The 17,288-nt window shown below is 40.1% G+C and overlaps 1 protein-coding gene across 2 annotated transcripts in view; it reads right to left on the minus strand.

Annotated features, from left to right (window-relative positions):
• Nucleotides 1-17,288, minus strand: part of erlec1 (endoplasmic reticulum lectin 1) — a 48,419-nt gene that overhangs the window by 15,945 nt on the left and 15,186 nt on the right. The window contains exons 2-9 of one of the 2 annotated variants that reach the window (XM_068044938.1): nucleotides 14,108-14,212; nucleotides 10,872-10,952; nucleotides 8,789-8,866; nucleotides 8,641-8,704; nucleotides 7,313-7,359; nucleotides 1,646-1,869; nucleotides 1,342-1,480; nucleotides 110-271 (exon numbers count right to left, since the gene is read on the minus strand). In XM_068044938.1, coding sequence (XP_067901039.1) covers nucleotides 110-271; nucleotides 1,342-1,480; nucleotides 1,646-1,869; nucleotides 7,313-7,359; nucleotides 8,641-8,704; nucleotides 8,789-8,866; nucleotides 10,872-10,952; nucleotides 14,108-14,212 — 900 coding nt within the window. Of the gene's footprint in view, nucleotides 1-109; nucleotides 272-1,341; nucleotides 1,481-1,645; nucleotides 1,870-7,312; nucleotides 7,360-8,640; nucleotides 8,708-8,788; nucleotides 8,867-10,871; nucleotides 10,953-14,107; nucleotides 14,213-17,288 lie in introns of both variants that reach the window. The other variant, XM_068044937.1, reaches the window with a different exon arrangement.

Consider the following 17,288-nt stretch of genomic DNA (forward strand, 5'->3'; position numbering starts at 1 on the left):
CAAAGGCATAAATTTTTCAAATTATTTAATTTTATGTTTAACAGTGATCTCTAATTTAATCAGCATTTTTATGACTATCCTTGAAAAATACCAAGGGCTGGAATCTTACCCCATGGAAACAATAGGAACCACTTAGAAATTCCTGAATGAGCTGTTCATCAGTCAGTTTGGAGATGTGAGTAGTTCCTACAACAACTGGCTGTTGTCCTGCCACACTGATAGACTTGTGGGATAAAAACTTTTCATCTTGTGCGGATGTTGCGTCCATTTCCTATTAACCCAATATGAAGACCATTTTCAAATGTCATTATTTCAGATATATGAGCACTATCAAAGTAATAGGCCTGCTTACCTCTCAAGTCCAGTATGGAAATTAAAGAATGCCTGACGCTTATTGAAAGCTACACCTTCGGGACACATCTGAAATTACTTTAAAAAAAAATTCTGAACAGAACATTTTTTCCAGACAAAGCTCTCAGGAAACAGCAAAACTGATTTTAGAAGTGGCATCTGATTAATATCCCATGGGATAATGTCCCTGTACTGTATATTTCACAGCGTCAAACATACTGTCAACTTTTAATATGCATGAGTTTGAAATAATTTAGTTGTAATGCACTCAAACCACATTGACACATACCAATCTTGATATGCGTATTTATAACAATGTCAAAATAAGGTGGAGAAAAAAAAAGCCCATAGCTTCAGCAGCTTTGAAGTTTGGTCACAATACTCCAAGCTATAGCTATGAAATGGGTTCATTCTGAAACCCGTTATGTTTAGGGGTAGCAGAGAGCAGGCACTAAACTGGAGCTACGTTTTCAAAACTGAAAAAAGAAAAAATGAAAGTCACTGGAAAAAGGACCATGTGTCCTGCTGGGAGCTACAACAGATAGAGACCAAAATATTATTTTACTTCGCGCTTTAATACAGGCAATAGATCTTCAAAAATAGGATTCAGTTATTGCAACTCAACTGTCTTCACCCAACAAAGTTGTTAATTACTTAAACCAATATCTAGACAACATAGAATCTGAAGATGTAATTACATCGGCAGTTACATTTGGCATTTACAGCTGGTGTTATGGAACAGATGTCAGTTTAAAAAAAAATTAGCTGCCGGCTTATTTAAAAGAATGAAAAGTTGGAGAGTAAAAGGTAAATGGCCTAAAGAAACAAAGTACCATTTTCTCAAATTTCATTAACTTGGTTGTACTAAAGTACAAAGTGTTTGTATTTCCGAAGCAAAATGGAATTAAGCTACGTGGAAAATAGCCAGGCACAGATTTTCTTAGCTATTAGAGAAATTATTTTAAAACTCCATTTGGTATAGACAATTACCTCTTGGGCTCTTTGGGTAGTTAAAGGTGATTTCATCACATCTCCTTGCTGTTTTTCTAACTGTTCAAGGCTTTGAGGCCTTAATGGTGAGCCGTGTACCGACTGGCAAAATATGTCATTAACTGGGGAGGATTTAAATCTATACAAGATAAAAACAAAGTGAACACTCACATGTGGCATCAAATTATTAAGAGTATTACGAAAATGTGGTTAGAACAGATTACCTTTAAACTACTGAAGTTATAAATTATGTAGTGCTGGTGTACTGATTTTAAAGACAACGTATTACAGTTAGCTATTTTACCTGTATTTAGGATGGCTGCACAATAGTGGTGTCAAGATTACTAATTCATATTCACAGGTGGTGACTTCAGCAACAGAGAGGATCTCATGTTTGGCTTCAGGGTGGCAGACATACATTACAGTGGTAAGTCTTGGTTTGTTCTGTTTTAAGCTGCAAGGTGTGCCATTTCCCATTATGACTGGGTAATAAGGAGTGATCTGTCCTTCTATGTTTTTGGTATGAACCTTAAAATAAAATAATTGCCATTTTAGTACATTTGCCTTTCCACAACTCTGGACAAGATTTATCTTTGGTTATAAATGATGAGGAAGCATTCACAAAACAGAATACAGCAGCATCTAACCCAGAACCAAAAATGTTACAGGCTCGTCTTCTCTGTAACACTGTATATAAACAGGATGACCAGTTTTCATCTTTTACACAGTAGTTTTAGGAGGGATGCAAGAAAACATTAATGTGAGACTGAAAAAAGCAATAGTCCCTTGTATAAAATCTCTCAAGTTCGAATTCAGCAAACTTTAAAACTTACATCTGGTCTGAAAAGGGATCAGAAATCATACTTCTACAGTTAAAAACTGTAAGCCAAAGCTTTCTGTTCATTTATTATATTCTATTCCAATTGATTCATTCAAAAATAAAAAAAAATAAAAATAATTTAAATTATCTGAATGTGAATTTCTTTACATTAATTACATTGCTCTATTCAAATGCATGAAATGATTTTGAATTATCCAGTAATTTGAATTAAACAACAATGCAAAGTGGGAATTTAGTTTTAGTTTAGTTTTAGAGATACAGCACTGAAACAGGCCCTTCGGCCCACCGAGTCTGTGACGACCATCAACACCCATTTATACTAATCATTTAGATGAAATAAAAAACTGAACAAAAATAATTGAAGCGACTTCAAATTAAGAGGAATGACTATCCAGAAGGCATCATTGTAGCTGCAGCCTGCTATTTAAAAGCACGTTGTTTTGGCAGCAAAAGATGTGCAAAAACCAGGCTGATGATTTAACCAAACTTCAATTTTAATGGATACCACATCAGCGAGTGAAAGCTAACAACAGTGAGTGGCTTGGTTCTATTTTACCTCAACACTGATCACTTAGTCGACATTGTTATTTAGGGAGTTTCAAATGGGATTTATTTTTGAATGATAGTTCAGATATATCGTCTTGTTCATTCAGTTCTTGCAAAATTGTTGCTCATAAGAAACTAATGATCTTTTTCAAATTCTACCTCAATCCATTTCTTAGACTGAACAAACTGATCTTTATACAGTATGCAAAAGACCTAGAAATAGCAATAAATTTCCATTAAAGCACAGTGGTTTCTAGTTTTTATGCATGTGTTGAAAATCTTGCTTTTATAGAAATGAGAATAATTTAGTATGAGTTACCTAGTTACTTCCCTCCACCGCCCGCCCACCATCACCAACCCCCCTCCATCAGGGGGCCATTTTTCAGAGTAGAATTCACTCACATTCAGCAGAACAATTCATGAGAACCAGTTTGCCAGGTGGCTTAGCAGCACCTTGGCTCAGCACATTTACAGTAACTACCTTTGACTGTTTTGTGCTAAAAGGTTTGAAATATTGGGCTGGATTTTATGGCAGCGAGCTCATAAAATGGCGGCCTGCCCGTGCAAGCCACATGCCAAAGAGCCGTCATTTAAATAGTCGGGTTGACCCCATCCCGCCCACTCAAATCACAAGGAGGCGGGCTGTCCATTGCCTGTGCACAGTCCTGTAAAGTCCTCCTTACGATCATCTGGGGGCTTGTGCCAAAATTGGGAGAGCTGTCCCACAGACTAGTCAAGCAACAGTCTGACATAGTTATACTCACAGAATCTTACCTTATAATGTCCCTGATTCCACCATCGTCATCCCTGGGTCTGTTCTGTTCCACCTGGCAGCAGAGGTGGCAGCACAGTGATATACATTCAGGAGAGAGTTGCCCTGGGAGCCCTCAAAGTTGATTCCAGACCCCATGAAGTCTCATGGCATCAGGTCAAACATGGGCAAGGAAACCTCCTGCTGATTACCACCTACCGCCCCACTTCAGCTGATGTATCAGTGCTTCTCCAAGTTGAACACCAATTGGAAGAAGCACTAAGGGTAGCAAAGGCACAGAATGTACTCTGGGTGGGGAATTTCAATGTACATCACCAAGAGTAGCTCAGTAGCACCACTACTGACCAAGCTGGCCGTGTCCTAAAAGACATAGCTGCTAGACTGGGTCTGCAGCAGGTAGTGAGGGAGCCAACAAGAGGGAAAACCTACTTGACCTCATCCTCACCAATCTACCTGTCGCAGATGCGTCTGTCCATGACAGTATTAGTAGGAGTGACCACCGCACAGTCCTTGTGGAGACGAAGTCCCGCCTTCACATTGAGGACGCCCACCATTGTGTTGTGTGGCAGTACCACTGTGCTAAATGGGATAGATTTCAAACAGATCTAGCAACTCCAAACTGGGCATCCGAGGCGCTGTGGGGCAGCAGCAGAATTGTACTCAACCACAACCTGTAACCCTCATGGCATATCCCCCACTCTACAATTACCATTAAGCCAGGGGACCAACCCTGGTTCAATGAAGAGTGAAGGAGGGCATGCCAGGAGAAGCACTAGGCATACCTAAAAATGAGGTGTCAGCCTGGTGAAGCTACAACACAGGACTACTTGCACGCCAAACAGTGTAAGCAGCATGCAACAGGCACAGCTAAGCGATCCCACAACCAACGGATCAGATCAAAGCTCTGCAATTCTGCCACATCCAGTCCTGAATGGTGTTGGACAATTAAACAACTAACAGGAGGAAGCTGCTCCACAAATATCCTCATCCTCAACAATGGGGATGCCCAGCACATCAGTGCAAAAGACAAGACTGAAGCATTTGCATCCATCTTCAGCCAGAAGTGCCGAGTGGATAATCCATCTCGGCCTCCTCCTGATGTCCCAAGCATCACAGATGCCAGTCTTCAGTCAATCCGATTCACTCCACGGGATATCACCAAACAGCTGAAGGCACTGTACATTGCAAAGGATATGGGCCCTGACAACATTCCAGCAATTGTACTGAAGACTTGTGTTTCAGAACTAGCCACGCCCCTAGTCAAGCTGTTTCAGTAAAGCTACAACACTGGCATCTACCAGGCTATATTGAAAATTGCCCAGATACGCCCTGTACACAAAAAGCAGGACAAATCACCGCCCTATCAGTCTACTCTCAATTATCAGTAAAGTGATGAATAGAGTAGTCAACAGTGCTATCAAACGGCATTTGCTCACTGACGCTCTATTTTGGCTCTGCCAGGGCTACTCGGCTCCTGAGCTCATTACAGCCTTTGCCCAAACATGAACAATAGAGCTGAACTCCAGAGCCGATGTAAGAGTGACTGCTCTCGACATCAAGGCAGCATTTGACTGAGTATGGTATCAAGGAGCCCTAGCAAAACTGGAGCCAGGGGAAATCAGGGGGGAAACTTTCAGCTGGCTGAAGTCATACCCAGCACAAAGGAAGATGGTTGTTGTCGTCAGAGGTCAGTCATCTCAGTCCCAGGACATCACTGCAGGAGTTCTTCAGGGTATTGTCCTAGGCCCAACCATCTTCAGCTGCTTCATCAATGACCTTCCCTCCATCATAAGGTCAGAAGTGGGGATGTTTGCTGACAACTGCACAATGTTCAGTACCATTTTGCAACTCCTCAGATACTGAAGCAGCCTGTGTCCAGCTGTAGCAAGACCCAGACAACATCCAAGGTTGGGCTGATAAGTGGCAAGTAACATTCTCTCCACACAAGTGCTGGGCAAAGAGAGAATCTAATCATCTCCCCTTGATGTTCAATGGCATTACTATCACTGAATCCCCCATTATCACCATCCTGGGGGATGCCATTGACCAGAAACTGAACTGGACCAGGCACATAAATACTGTGGCTACAAGAGCAGGTCAGAGGCTGGGAATTCTGTGGCGAGTAACTCACTCCTAACCTTCCAAAGCCTGTCCACCATCTACAAGGCACAAGTCAGGAGTGTGTTGGAATACTCTCCACTTGCCTGGATGGGTGCAGCTCCAACAACTCTCAGGAAGCTCGACACAATCCGGGATAAAGCAGCCCACTTGATTAGCACCCCATCCACCTCCTTCAACATTCACTCCCTTCACCATCAACGCACAGTAGCAGCAGTGCGTACCATCTACAAGATGCACTGAGCAACTCATCAAGGCTCCTTCGACAGCATCTTCCAAACCCATGACCTCTACCACTTGGAAGGACAACAGCAGCAGATTCATGGAAATACCATCACCTGCAAGTTCCCCTCCAGGCCACACACCATCCTGATTTGGAACTATATCGCCGTACCTTCGCTGTCGCTGGGTCAAAATCCTGGAACTCCCTTTCTAATAGCACTATGGATGTGCCTACACCCCAAGGACTGCAGCGGTTCAAGGCAGCAGCTCTCCACTACCTTCTCAAGGGCAATTAGGGATGGGCAATAAATGCTGCTCTAGCCAGCGACGCCCACATCCCAGGAATTAATATAAAACAAAAGCCTCTCTTGCCCTGAAAAACTAATCTTATTTTTGTGGAATGTCAAACTTCTCCATTATGACAAAAATTCCATTGGTTTTCAAAGTAATTTTAAAATTTGTTTTCATTTATGATATTTCAGCTTCTACCTTAATCGTATGTGTGTGTCCCAATCTTTATTTTATTCTCTGAAAAATGATTGAAAAGTGAAGGATAATCAGTGCATTTTACTTCCGGATTAGCTGTGCAAGAGTCGTTCAACATGATAGGCTACTTAACCTGCATGATAACATCACTGTTGTTGGATGCCGAAGATCCTCTATAACTGGCATCAAAATCAAATTAACATTGGGAAAGATGAAATCCATGCTAGGGCAGCTTTCTTCAAGGCCAGCAGCGAGTGCTCTCACTTCGCCACTGACCACATAATCCAGACCAATGGTTGAGCATTGCAGTACTGCTCAACTTCCCAAATGCTTATTAATAGTGCCATCTGGTGGTGAGATTTCAGCTAGCTCAAATCTACACAATTACAGTATTATAGTTGACTGTATTTTGTAGTCCCACTGGCATGGAAAATGGTGGCCGTCCCCACAGGACCCGCCTCGTTGCTATTCTGTGGCGGGCGGCTACTTTACATATTCACAGCAGCTGCCTCCTCCAATCACGTGGCGGGGGTGGCATTGGCGGCGTTGCTCATAGCGTTACCGATGTGGAAGCAGGTGTTGGCACCATTTTTAGAAGGCTGCCAGTCCTACAAACAGTTAAACCAACTGCAGAGTTCACTCCTTTCCCCTACCCACTATCCATCCGAGTGCAGAGTTCACCCCTTAACCCACACCCCCCCGCCCATCAGAGTGTAGAGTTCATCCCTTCCCCCCGCCAGCCCCACCCATCAGAGGACATCGGTGGCGCCAGCTTTCCCTGGACGGGAAAGTGAAGGCGCCTGAGTGCCACTTGTCGCACTGAGGATCGGGAAATGAAGATAAGATCGCAGCGGTCTATATTTTAATTCATGCAAATGTGTTATTTAAATATGCCAAGTCGGGTCCCATCGTAGAGCTGACAGATCTGAATCCTCCTGCAAAAGCGTGGAAGAGAGAAAATTACAATAAGACTGCATTCTACTTACTTTCAATTTCTCAGTTTCAGATTCTTCTGGCTGCTCTGCAGTGGAATCTAAACAAAGACACAAAAATCAAAAATGTTTGAAATACAGTTGAATGTTCACCAATTCTTCATACATAATTTTACTCAATTAACAAGACAAACTCTCCCTTACGACTTTGCTCCTGTTAGAAACTGAACTACAGAAACGTTCATTTTAACGGGTAGAAATTTCCATATTAATGCCACGACCACAATGCTAATTCTCAGACTCTCACTCCACTCCTTCGTTCATCTATTAGCTGATATTTGAGATATGTTGATGCAATACTTGGGAAGATGAACATTTGTTCTGCTGTTCTAATTAGTCTCAGTGCAAAACTTAACACTGGTACAGTAAATGGTAACTGCATGAATGCTCCTTCAGTGTGTCACATCCTACAAATCTCTTCTAAGAGTTTCCATACTGTTCCTGAAAGGGACTAGAATTTATGGTATGTCCATCATTGTTTTTATGAAGATCTGTTTTGCATTCCACATTCTGCAGATTTAAAACTTTTTTCCTTTTGTACGAAATTTCAAGCATATTTAGAAAATGTGTCATGAGCAGGTTATTAAAGAAAATGTGTAAAAACATATCTGTTGAATTAAAATATGTTTCTATTGCACAGGGTTAAAATGACGTTTCAGCTTGTGGAACCAGTGACATAGATTAAACACATTTTTTTTTGATTCACAAGAAACAGCATCAGATTCCATGTTAGTTTACAAACCCTCATGACCTTGCCCCGGCCCATCTCTGTAACCTCCTCCAAGTCTCCAACCCTTCAAGAATTCCATGTTTCTCCAAGTCTGGCCTTATGCATTCCCTCACTCCCTTCACCCTACCATTGGTGACTGTGCCTTCAGTCACCTAGGTCCTAAGCTATGAAATTACTTCCCTTATTGGTCATTAGTCCTAATGTCTCCTTCTTTGGCTCATCAATTTTTGTCTGATTACACTCCTGTAAAGTGCCTTGTACTGTTTTGATACCTTAAAGGAGCTATATAAATACAAGTTGTTGTTGTGGTTTTCTGCAGAATCCCAACGTAAACGTGAATTGAGATACTGTAAGTAATGAAACAGAAGTGAACAATCCATAACTTATTTTTGGCTACAAACAGTATCTGAAATGGTCAGGTCTAAAAGGATTATTTTTAATTATTGCTCCTTTGATGTAAATCGCCTTTTATTTCAATTGTCATCATACAGAATTCACTTCTTGACAGGTCTGCAAATAACATGCTCCAAGAACATACTGTGCTGTATAAATGAAAATTCAGTGCTTTCTGATAGACAACATTGTTTCTTACCTTTGGTCTCAGAATCGGCTGGTGTGGTCATGGCACCAAGGTAATATTCTTGAATATTAACTTTCTGCTAAATCGAAGGTACATAAAAGTTAGCAATGCAATCAACTAAAGTTGATAACATTACAGGTTGATAAAAACAGCACAGTACCTGGCCAGTTTCTTTTTCCTCATGATATTGGCGAATGTGTTTTCCATGGCACACTTCATATGTCCAGTAAGATTCAATCTGCAGTGTACAAAGATTTCTATGAGAAATATTCAGCTCGCAGTATTTGCATATAAATCAACAGGTCAAAGAACATAAAAAGTATTTACAAATTGAACATTAACTATTGTTCTTTTGGGCCTCCTTATCTCGAGAGACAATGGATACGCGCCTGGAGGTGGTCAGTGCTTTGTGAAGCAGCGCCTGGAGTGGCTATAAAGGCCAATTCTGGAGTGACAGGCTCTTCCACAGGTGCTGCAGAGAAATTTGTTTGTTGGGGCTGTTGCACAGTTGGCTCTCCCCTTGCGCCTCTGTCTTTTTTCCTGCCAACTACTAAGTCTCTTCGACTCGCCACAATTTAGCCCTGTCTTTATGGTAGAAAATAACAAAATCATGGAAGTTAAAGAAGCACTTCAAAGTTTTACATTAATATTTTAAGTGCTACATGAACTTATATAACTGAATACAATGCTATTCACAGGAAGCAGGTCCTCAACGAAAAAAAGAAAAAATTACCCGAGTACCCAGGGAATGAACAGAAAACATTTGTTCATGCATTTTGTCTCTCTAGTTAATAACATTTCCCCTCAACATAATCTTCCTTGGGTTTGGAAGGCAGTAAGTTAAACACTTTACTAGATTGAGGCTTTAGCTATAAAATGTCAAGTTTCTTAAACAGTAAATGGATAACTGACCAGCAGCAATAACAAGGAATAGATTTTACAGTAGTTACCAGGTGAACTCTCTCTTGGCATTGGTAGAAAATAATGAACCATTACAGTTACTGTGTTAAAATGAAAACAAATGTTTTTTGCTGATCAGCCATGGTTCAGGTGGTAGCACTCTCACCTCAGAGTTAGAAGGTTGTAGATTCAAGTCACACTCCAGAGACTTAAGCACTAAAATATAGGTTGACACTCCAGTGCTGAGGGAATGCTGCACTGTCACAGGAGGCATTAAACAAAGGTCCCATCTGCTCTCCAAGATTTATGTAAAAGATCCCAGGACACCTCTTCGAAGAAGAGCAGGAGAGTTATCTCCACTGTCCTGGCCAATATTTATCCCTCAATCAACATCACTAAAGCAGAATATCTGATCATTATCACACTGCTGTTTGTGCGAGCTTCCTATGTGCAAATTGGCTGCTGCATTTCCTGCAACAGTGACTTCAAAAGCACTTAATGAATGTAAAGCGCTTTGGGAAGTCTTGAGGTTGCGAAAGGCACTTTCTCCAATAGCTTCAACAGACCACTCAATTTTTACAAGTCATGCTGAGAATTTTTTTTTTTCAAAAAAGAGCAGCCCAGAAAAAGAAGTTTAAATATTCAAGTTAAACTCAGAAACAGCTGCCAATCAGGCATATATACAAATAAAACTGACAGGATATGTGTATTCGAATGCAATGGCTATGGCCTTCCCTAAAACACTCCCTAGAACAGTTGACCACCCAATAGCATATAGTTAAATTTCAAGATAAGCAGAGTCCTTTATGTGAATGAATCTGGGTTTAAATCCCATGTGTTTCATGATAAAAGAAAAAAGCTACACCATGATACATCATAGACAAAAATTATTAATATGTCAGCCATCTTTGGACAAGTCACTATAAACGCATTCAGAAACAAGCAAGTCTACAATTTGGAACAGCAATGAAATTAGTAGCAACAGCTGAATGCTTTCGTAACTATACTTATTTAGAATAAATTAATGCAAGAGCTAGAAAAGAGCTAATGAGGTAGGTAAAGAAGTATAGTTGAGATGCAAAGTGGCAATGGGTTACAAACCAGCTATCAATATGGAAAAATACTAGTCTGTTCTTAATAGGATCAAATGTTCTTTTCCTCATTATAATACCTTTTCGCAGTGACTTTGTATCCAGTAAAACGATCACCACCTCCATCCCAAATGTGATCAGAAAACCCTGCATGAAAGTATGACCTAAAGACTACATTGTATAGCCCAGGAAAATAATTTAACCACAGCTGGAAATAGATTCTGTGAATTAACTAATTGCAAATAACTTTACCCTGTAAGAGCAACTGCTCTGTTTGAAGAGTGGTTCCAAAAGCTCACCAGGCCCATGTCCTTTGTAATCATGTTCTTCATCCTAAATGTATAGAAGGAAAGATTAACTGCACAGAAAAGCATCTATTTCAGTCAGATTAGGAACTCACCCTACTATGGACAGTTGACATTCAAGAGAATACAATGAAAACAGACCTTTAATTGTGTCATAGGTCAGTGATTTGTGGATTAGACAATACTGCAGCTGCAAAATGGATTGAATGTTTTATGTCTGCTGTAAACACTACCAGATTCAATACCTGCTTCCCCAAAGTAAAGTAAAATTGGTTCCATTTGTTATTTTATATTCAACCTTGACAGAAATTTTATAATATCTTCTGTTGCATTAATATTTCTGTGGAGTTAAACAATTGAAACAGGCTAGTGGACTGAAGTACACACTACACTAAAACATACATAGAAAAATATTTTCTGTGCAGAAACTAAACCAATCAGCATTGTGTAATAAAAACAATGCTTTACAGTGTTTGAAAATGAAATTGACTCAGTGCCACATGATTATAGCAAGCATGATTATAGTACAGAATATTGTTTACTCTTAACTTCACAAAACTGTTAAGATAGTAACAACCAATATGTTGTCAGATGTCTTCAGATTCTATGTAATTACCATATTTGCTGGATCATAAGACACATCAGGATTTTAAAAGGAAACCTTTAGGAAAAAAAATTTCAGTGTATATAGGTATTTACCATTACGCAACAAAAACAGCAATGCAGCACAATAAACCAATGCAACATGAAGTTTTAATAATCGCAGAAGCCTAAAAAGTCCTCATCACTCATGTCACACTCATCATCACTGGTGTTATGTGAACTATCACTTCCTTCAAATTGTACGTCATCTTCACTGCCATCTGGGAGATTACGGATACTGCATTTTTTTTGAATGTCTCAAAGAACAAAGAAAATTACAGCACAGGAACAGGCCCTTCGGCCCTCCAAGCCTACGCCGATCCAAATCCTCTATCTAAACCTGTCGCCTATTTTCTAAGGGTCTGTATCTCTTTACTTCCTGCCCATTCATGTATCTGTCTAGATACATTTTAAAAGACGCTATCGTGCCCGCGTCTACCACCTCCACTGGCAATGCGTTCCAGGCACCCACCACCCTCTGCGTAAAGAACTTTCCACGCATATCCCCCCTAAACTTTTCCCCTTTCACTTTGAACTCGTGCCCCCTTGTAATTGAATCCCCCACTCTGGGGAAAAAGCTTCTTGCTATCCACCCTGTCTATACCTCTCATGATTTTGTACACCTCAATCAGGTCCCCCCTCAACCTCCGCCTTTCTAATGAAAATAATCCTAATCTACTCAACCTCTCTTCATAGCTAGCGCCCTCCATACCAGGCAACATCCTGGTGAACCTCCTCTGCACCCTCTCCAAAGCATCCACATCCTTTTGGTAATGTGGCGACCAGAACTGCACGCAATATTCCAAATGTGGCCGAACCAAAGTCTTATAGAACTGTAACATGACCTGCCAACTCTTGTACTCAATACCCCGTCCGATGAAGGAAAGCATGCCGTATGCCTTCTTGACCACTCTATTGACCTGCGTTGCCACCTTCAGGGAACAATGGACCTGAACACCCAAATCTCTCTGTACATCAATTTTCCCCAGGACTTATTCATTTACTGTATAGTTCACTCTTGAATGGGATCTTCCAAAATGCATCACCTCGCATTTGCCCTGATTGAACTCCATCTGCCATTTCTCTGCCCAACTCTCCAGTCTATCTATATTCTGCTGTATTCTCTGACAGTCCCCTTCACTATCTGCTACTCCACCAATCTTAGTGTCATCTGCAAACTTGCTAATCAGACCACCTATACTTTCCTCCAAATCATTTATGTATATCACTAACAGCCACAAATATCTCACCTACTCTCACACCAGTGAAATGGCAGGCCCGCTTCATTTGTCCTGTTGACGTCAAGTTGTGATTTGGAGCCTCCATTCATTCGGGCCACTGGTCACGTATTTATGCTTTAAATGGCTTGATTATCGGAACGTCCAGGGGCTGAAATTGGTTGGTAAGACTGCCTGGAATCACAGCTAGCTGCATCTTCAATTCCACAACCCTCCTTTCCATGGCCTCAGTTGTGTGTGCCCTGAACTGATCACACACTAATAGGACTGATTTTTTTTTGTGAAGGCCACCTGGACGCTTCAACCGCACTTTCTCCAGCCACAATTTCATCCCTTCATTCATTCATCCATCCCTCAAGATAAACATGAACAAAAATTCCATGTGGAATTTCATTCTTTGGTAGTTTCTCTCCTAAAGATCATAAACGGTGCAGTTTGTGTCATCAGAACAACACGCCAAAACAACGTATTGGGTTTTCTCGTGGCCAGAAGTTTTTATTGGTATTGTTTTAGCACCTTTAATATCCATAGTCTTGTTCAATGGAACATCAAAAGTTAGGGGAACTTCATTCATATTGCCTATTTGTCCAAATTCCTTGCATTAACCACAAACCTGTGAAATTCAAATATCTTTGTTTCACATACAGCAGCATGCTGAGATCAGTTGGCTCAGCACTGGCAGGGAATCAAACCCATGATTTATCTGGTGTGCATGGCTCAGCTACTCAGTGCCTTAACCACCTGAGGCACTGTGGGAACTGAGTCTGGAATAAATATTGTGTCTCAAAACTTTAGTTAAACTTTCAGGGTGACTTTATATATAGTCGTACACCAGTAAACACTTTTAATGCCCACTACTTTATCCCTTATGCTGGTGAAACCACTTAAGGGTATTAACAGGTAGTTTTATGAACTGAAGGACAAAATTGTAGATGTAGAGTGTCATTGTTAAGAATGGTTAAAATATAAATCATGTTTGATTTTAGCCAATGAAAAAAATATAGTTTTTACTACTTATGATTTACCTCCACCTTATGTAAATTGAGCTAAAAGAGCAGCTGCATCGCATTTTACAAAAAGGTCCTTCATCACACAAAAGTGAGTGCTTTTAAGCAAGGATCATCACATCAGGGCTCTGCACATACAGACATAGACTTAAATCTATTTGAAGTCATTGCTTGTAGTCTAAAATGTTGAATATATTTATTGAACATTCAATGTTAAGTAATACATAATAGATTACATTACAAAGCTAATACAGGGAGCACTTGTAGCAAAACTGTGCTAGAAATTCTAGGCTTACCTGGTCTCCATTTCCAATTGATGGCAACATACATTTGTACCTTTCATTATGCACTGTAGTGATAATTATGTAGTCATCAGGTCTGTACAGGCCTCCTGTGGTTGGCTAAAAACAAAATATACAATTAACAATTGTGCAACATGACCAAATACATTCTTGCAAGTAGAATATTGTACAGTACATTACAGCGTACAACTTAACTTTTCATTACTAGATGCTAACATTTTCAAAAAAAAATGTTTAATTTTACAACACACAGGACAGGGATACAACATACTTGCTGGCACCACGATCATACTGCCCTAACTATTCTCAATTAAGACGACTTATCTTCAGGAATGTGTACTTATTTTTAGGTCCATGCAGTATAAGATAACTAACGAACTGCATCGCCATTGGATATTAATTTCACAGCAACAGGCTACAATATCATTGGAAAAGGAAATAACATTAGGATGATGGACATAGAGCCCCTTCAGCAGAATGTGCAATAGCAAGCATTTACTTTTGAAACTTTCGTCTACCGAAACATTAGAAATCACACAAAGCATCTAATGCAAGTGACACATACAATGTAATAAAATACCAAATAGTCCACGCCTGATAATTCATTTTTGCACTAAAACCATTTATCTAAATTAGCGGATAATTCGAACAGCATTAACAAAACAGCACCGTAGGAATTTAGTGCTAAAAAAGTTGGATAATTTGAACTAAGCAATTTTGAATTTTAAGTAGGTGGTACACTATCCTTGCAAAGCGCCTGGAGGTGTTTTACCACACTACAGACACTATATGAATGCATGTAATTCTCTGTTCCAAACAGTAATATGAATTTTTAAAAGGCAAACTCTGAAGGATGATGAAACTGAAATTCTTTTTCATAAATATAGCTGACAGTGCACAAGTAACTCAAACAGCAAAACTCTTTAAAAAAAAAACAAACAATTTATGGAAATAAGCAGTTAATCATAAAAGCCTCTGTCCTGGGATCTTTTTTGCTTGTTTGTAAATATTTTCTGTGCATAAACAATGGGTAAATTTGGGCGACATTTAAGAAGGATAGGGAAAAAGGAAAAGGAGGGGGTGGGTAGCTCTGTTAAAAAAGGATGAGATCAGTGCAGAAGTAAGAAATGATCTTGGCTTGGAAGATCAAGACGTAGAATTGGTTTGGCTGGAGATGAAAAATAGCAAAGGAAAAAATTCACTGGTGGGAGTAGTTTATAGGCCCCAGAACAGTAGCCACACTGTAGAAGAGTATAAATCAAGAAATAATGGGGGCTTGTAGGAAAGGTACTGCAATAATCGTGAGTGATTTTATTCTTCAAATAGCTTGGAATAATCAAATTGCAAAGGTAGCCTGGAGGATGAGTTCATAGTGTGTATTACGGACAGTTTCCTAGAACAATCATTTCTGGAACCAACGTGGGACCAAGCTATTTTTAGACCTGGCAATGTGTAATGAGACAGGATTAATTCATGACCTCATCATCAAGGATCCTCTAAGCAAGAATGATCATAACGTGATTAATTTCACATTCAGTCTTAGGGTGTAAAATTTGGGTCTGAATGTATCATAAACTTAAATAAAGGCAACTGCAAGGGTATGTGACAGATTGGCTAAAGTGAACTGGGAAAATAATTTAAAGGTAAAATGGTAGAGAAGCAATGGCAGACACTTAGGGAGATATTTCATAACTCTCAACAAAGATATATTCTATTGAGAAAGAAAGACTATGAGAAAGATCCACCATCTGTGGACAACTAATGAAGTTAAGGATGGTATCAAATTGAAAGAAAAGGCATACAATGCTGCAAAGATTAGTGGTAGGTCAGAAGATTGGGGAAATTTTAGAAATTAGCAGAGGATGACTTAAAAAAAGGGAGAAATTAGAGTATGAGAGTAAACAAGCAAGAAATATAAAAACAGACAGTACAAGTTTCTACAAATATATAAAAAGGAAGAGAGTAGCTAGAGTAAGTGTTACATAAGAACGTAAGAAATAGGAGCATGACTAGGCCATTCGGCCCCTCAAGCCTGCCCCACCATTCAATAAAATCATGGTCATCTGCCCCAGACCTCAACTCCTCATTCGTGCCAGCTCCTCACAGCCCTCAACTCCCCCATGTTTCAAAAATCTACCTCCTCTTTAAATACTTTCAGTGATCTAGCCTCCACAACTCTCTGGGCTGCAGAATTCCAGATATTCACTACCCTCAGAGAAGAAATTCTTTCACATCTCAGTTTTAAATGAGTGCCCCCTTTTTCTGTAACTGTGTCCCCTAGTTTGAGATTCCCCCACATCTTCTCAACATCTACCCTGTCAAGCCCCCTCAGAATCTTGTACGTTTCAATAAGATCATTCCTCATGCTTCTAAACTCTAACAAAGGCCTAACCTGTTTAGCCATTCTTGATTCCCAGGAATCAGCCAAGTGAATCTCTTTTGACCTACCTCCAATGCCAGTATATCCTTTCTTTAAATACAGGGACCAAAACTGTACACAGTACTCCAGATGCAGCCTCACCAACACCCTGTACAGTTGTAACAAGACTTCCCGATTTTTAAACTCCAACACCCTAGCAATAAAGGCCAAAATTCCATTTGCCTTCTTAATTACTTGCTGCACCTGCATTCTAACTTTGTGTTTCATGATCAGGAACACCCAGATCCCTCTGTGCTGCACTTTTTTGGAGTCTCCCATTTAAATAATAGTTTGCCTTCCGATTCTTCCTACCAAAGTGCATGACCTCACATTTTCCTACATTAAACTCCATCTGCCAAGTTTTTGCCCACTCACTCAACCTATCTCTATCCCCTTGCAGATTCCTTATGTCCTCATCACAACATGCCCTCCCACCTATTTTTGTATTATCAGCAAATCTGGATATATTACACTCTGCCCCCTCCTCCAAGTCATTGATATAGATAGTAAATAATTGAGGCCCGAGGACTGATCCTTGTGGCACTCCACTAGTTACGTCTTTCTAACTTGAAAAAGACCCATTAATCCCAAAACTCTGTCTTCTGTGAGTTAACCAATCCTCAATCCATGCTCATACATTATCCCTAATACCGTGAGCTCCTATCTTGTTCAATAATCTTTTATGCGGCACCTTATCGAATGTCCAATCTGCTGAGACTCTCCCAGAATCCAGTGAGTTCTGGAATATTTTGACCA

Source organism: Heterodontus francisci, chromosome 13, assembly GCF_036365525.1.
Source record: "Heterodontus francisci isolate sHetFra1 chromosome 13, sHetFra1.hap1, whole genome shotgun sequence".
Taxonomy (NCBI): Eukaryota; Metazoa; Chordata; class Chondrichthyes; order Heterodontiformes; family Heterodontidae; genus Heterodontus; species Heterodontus francisci.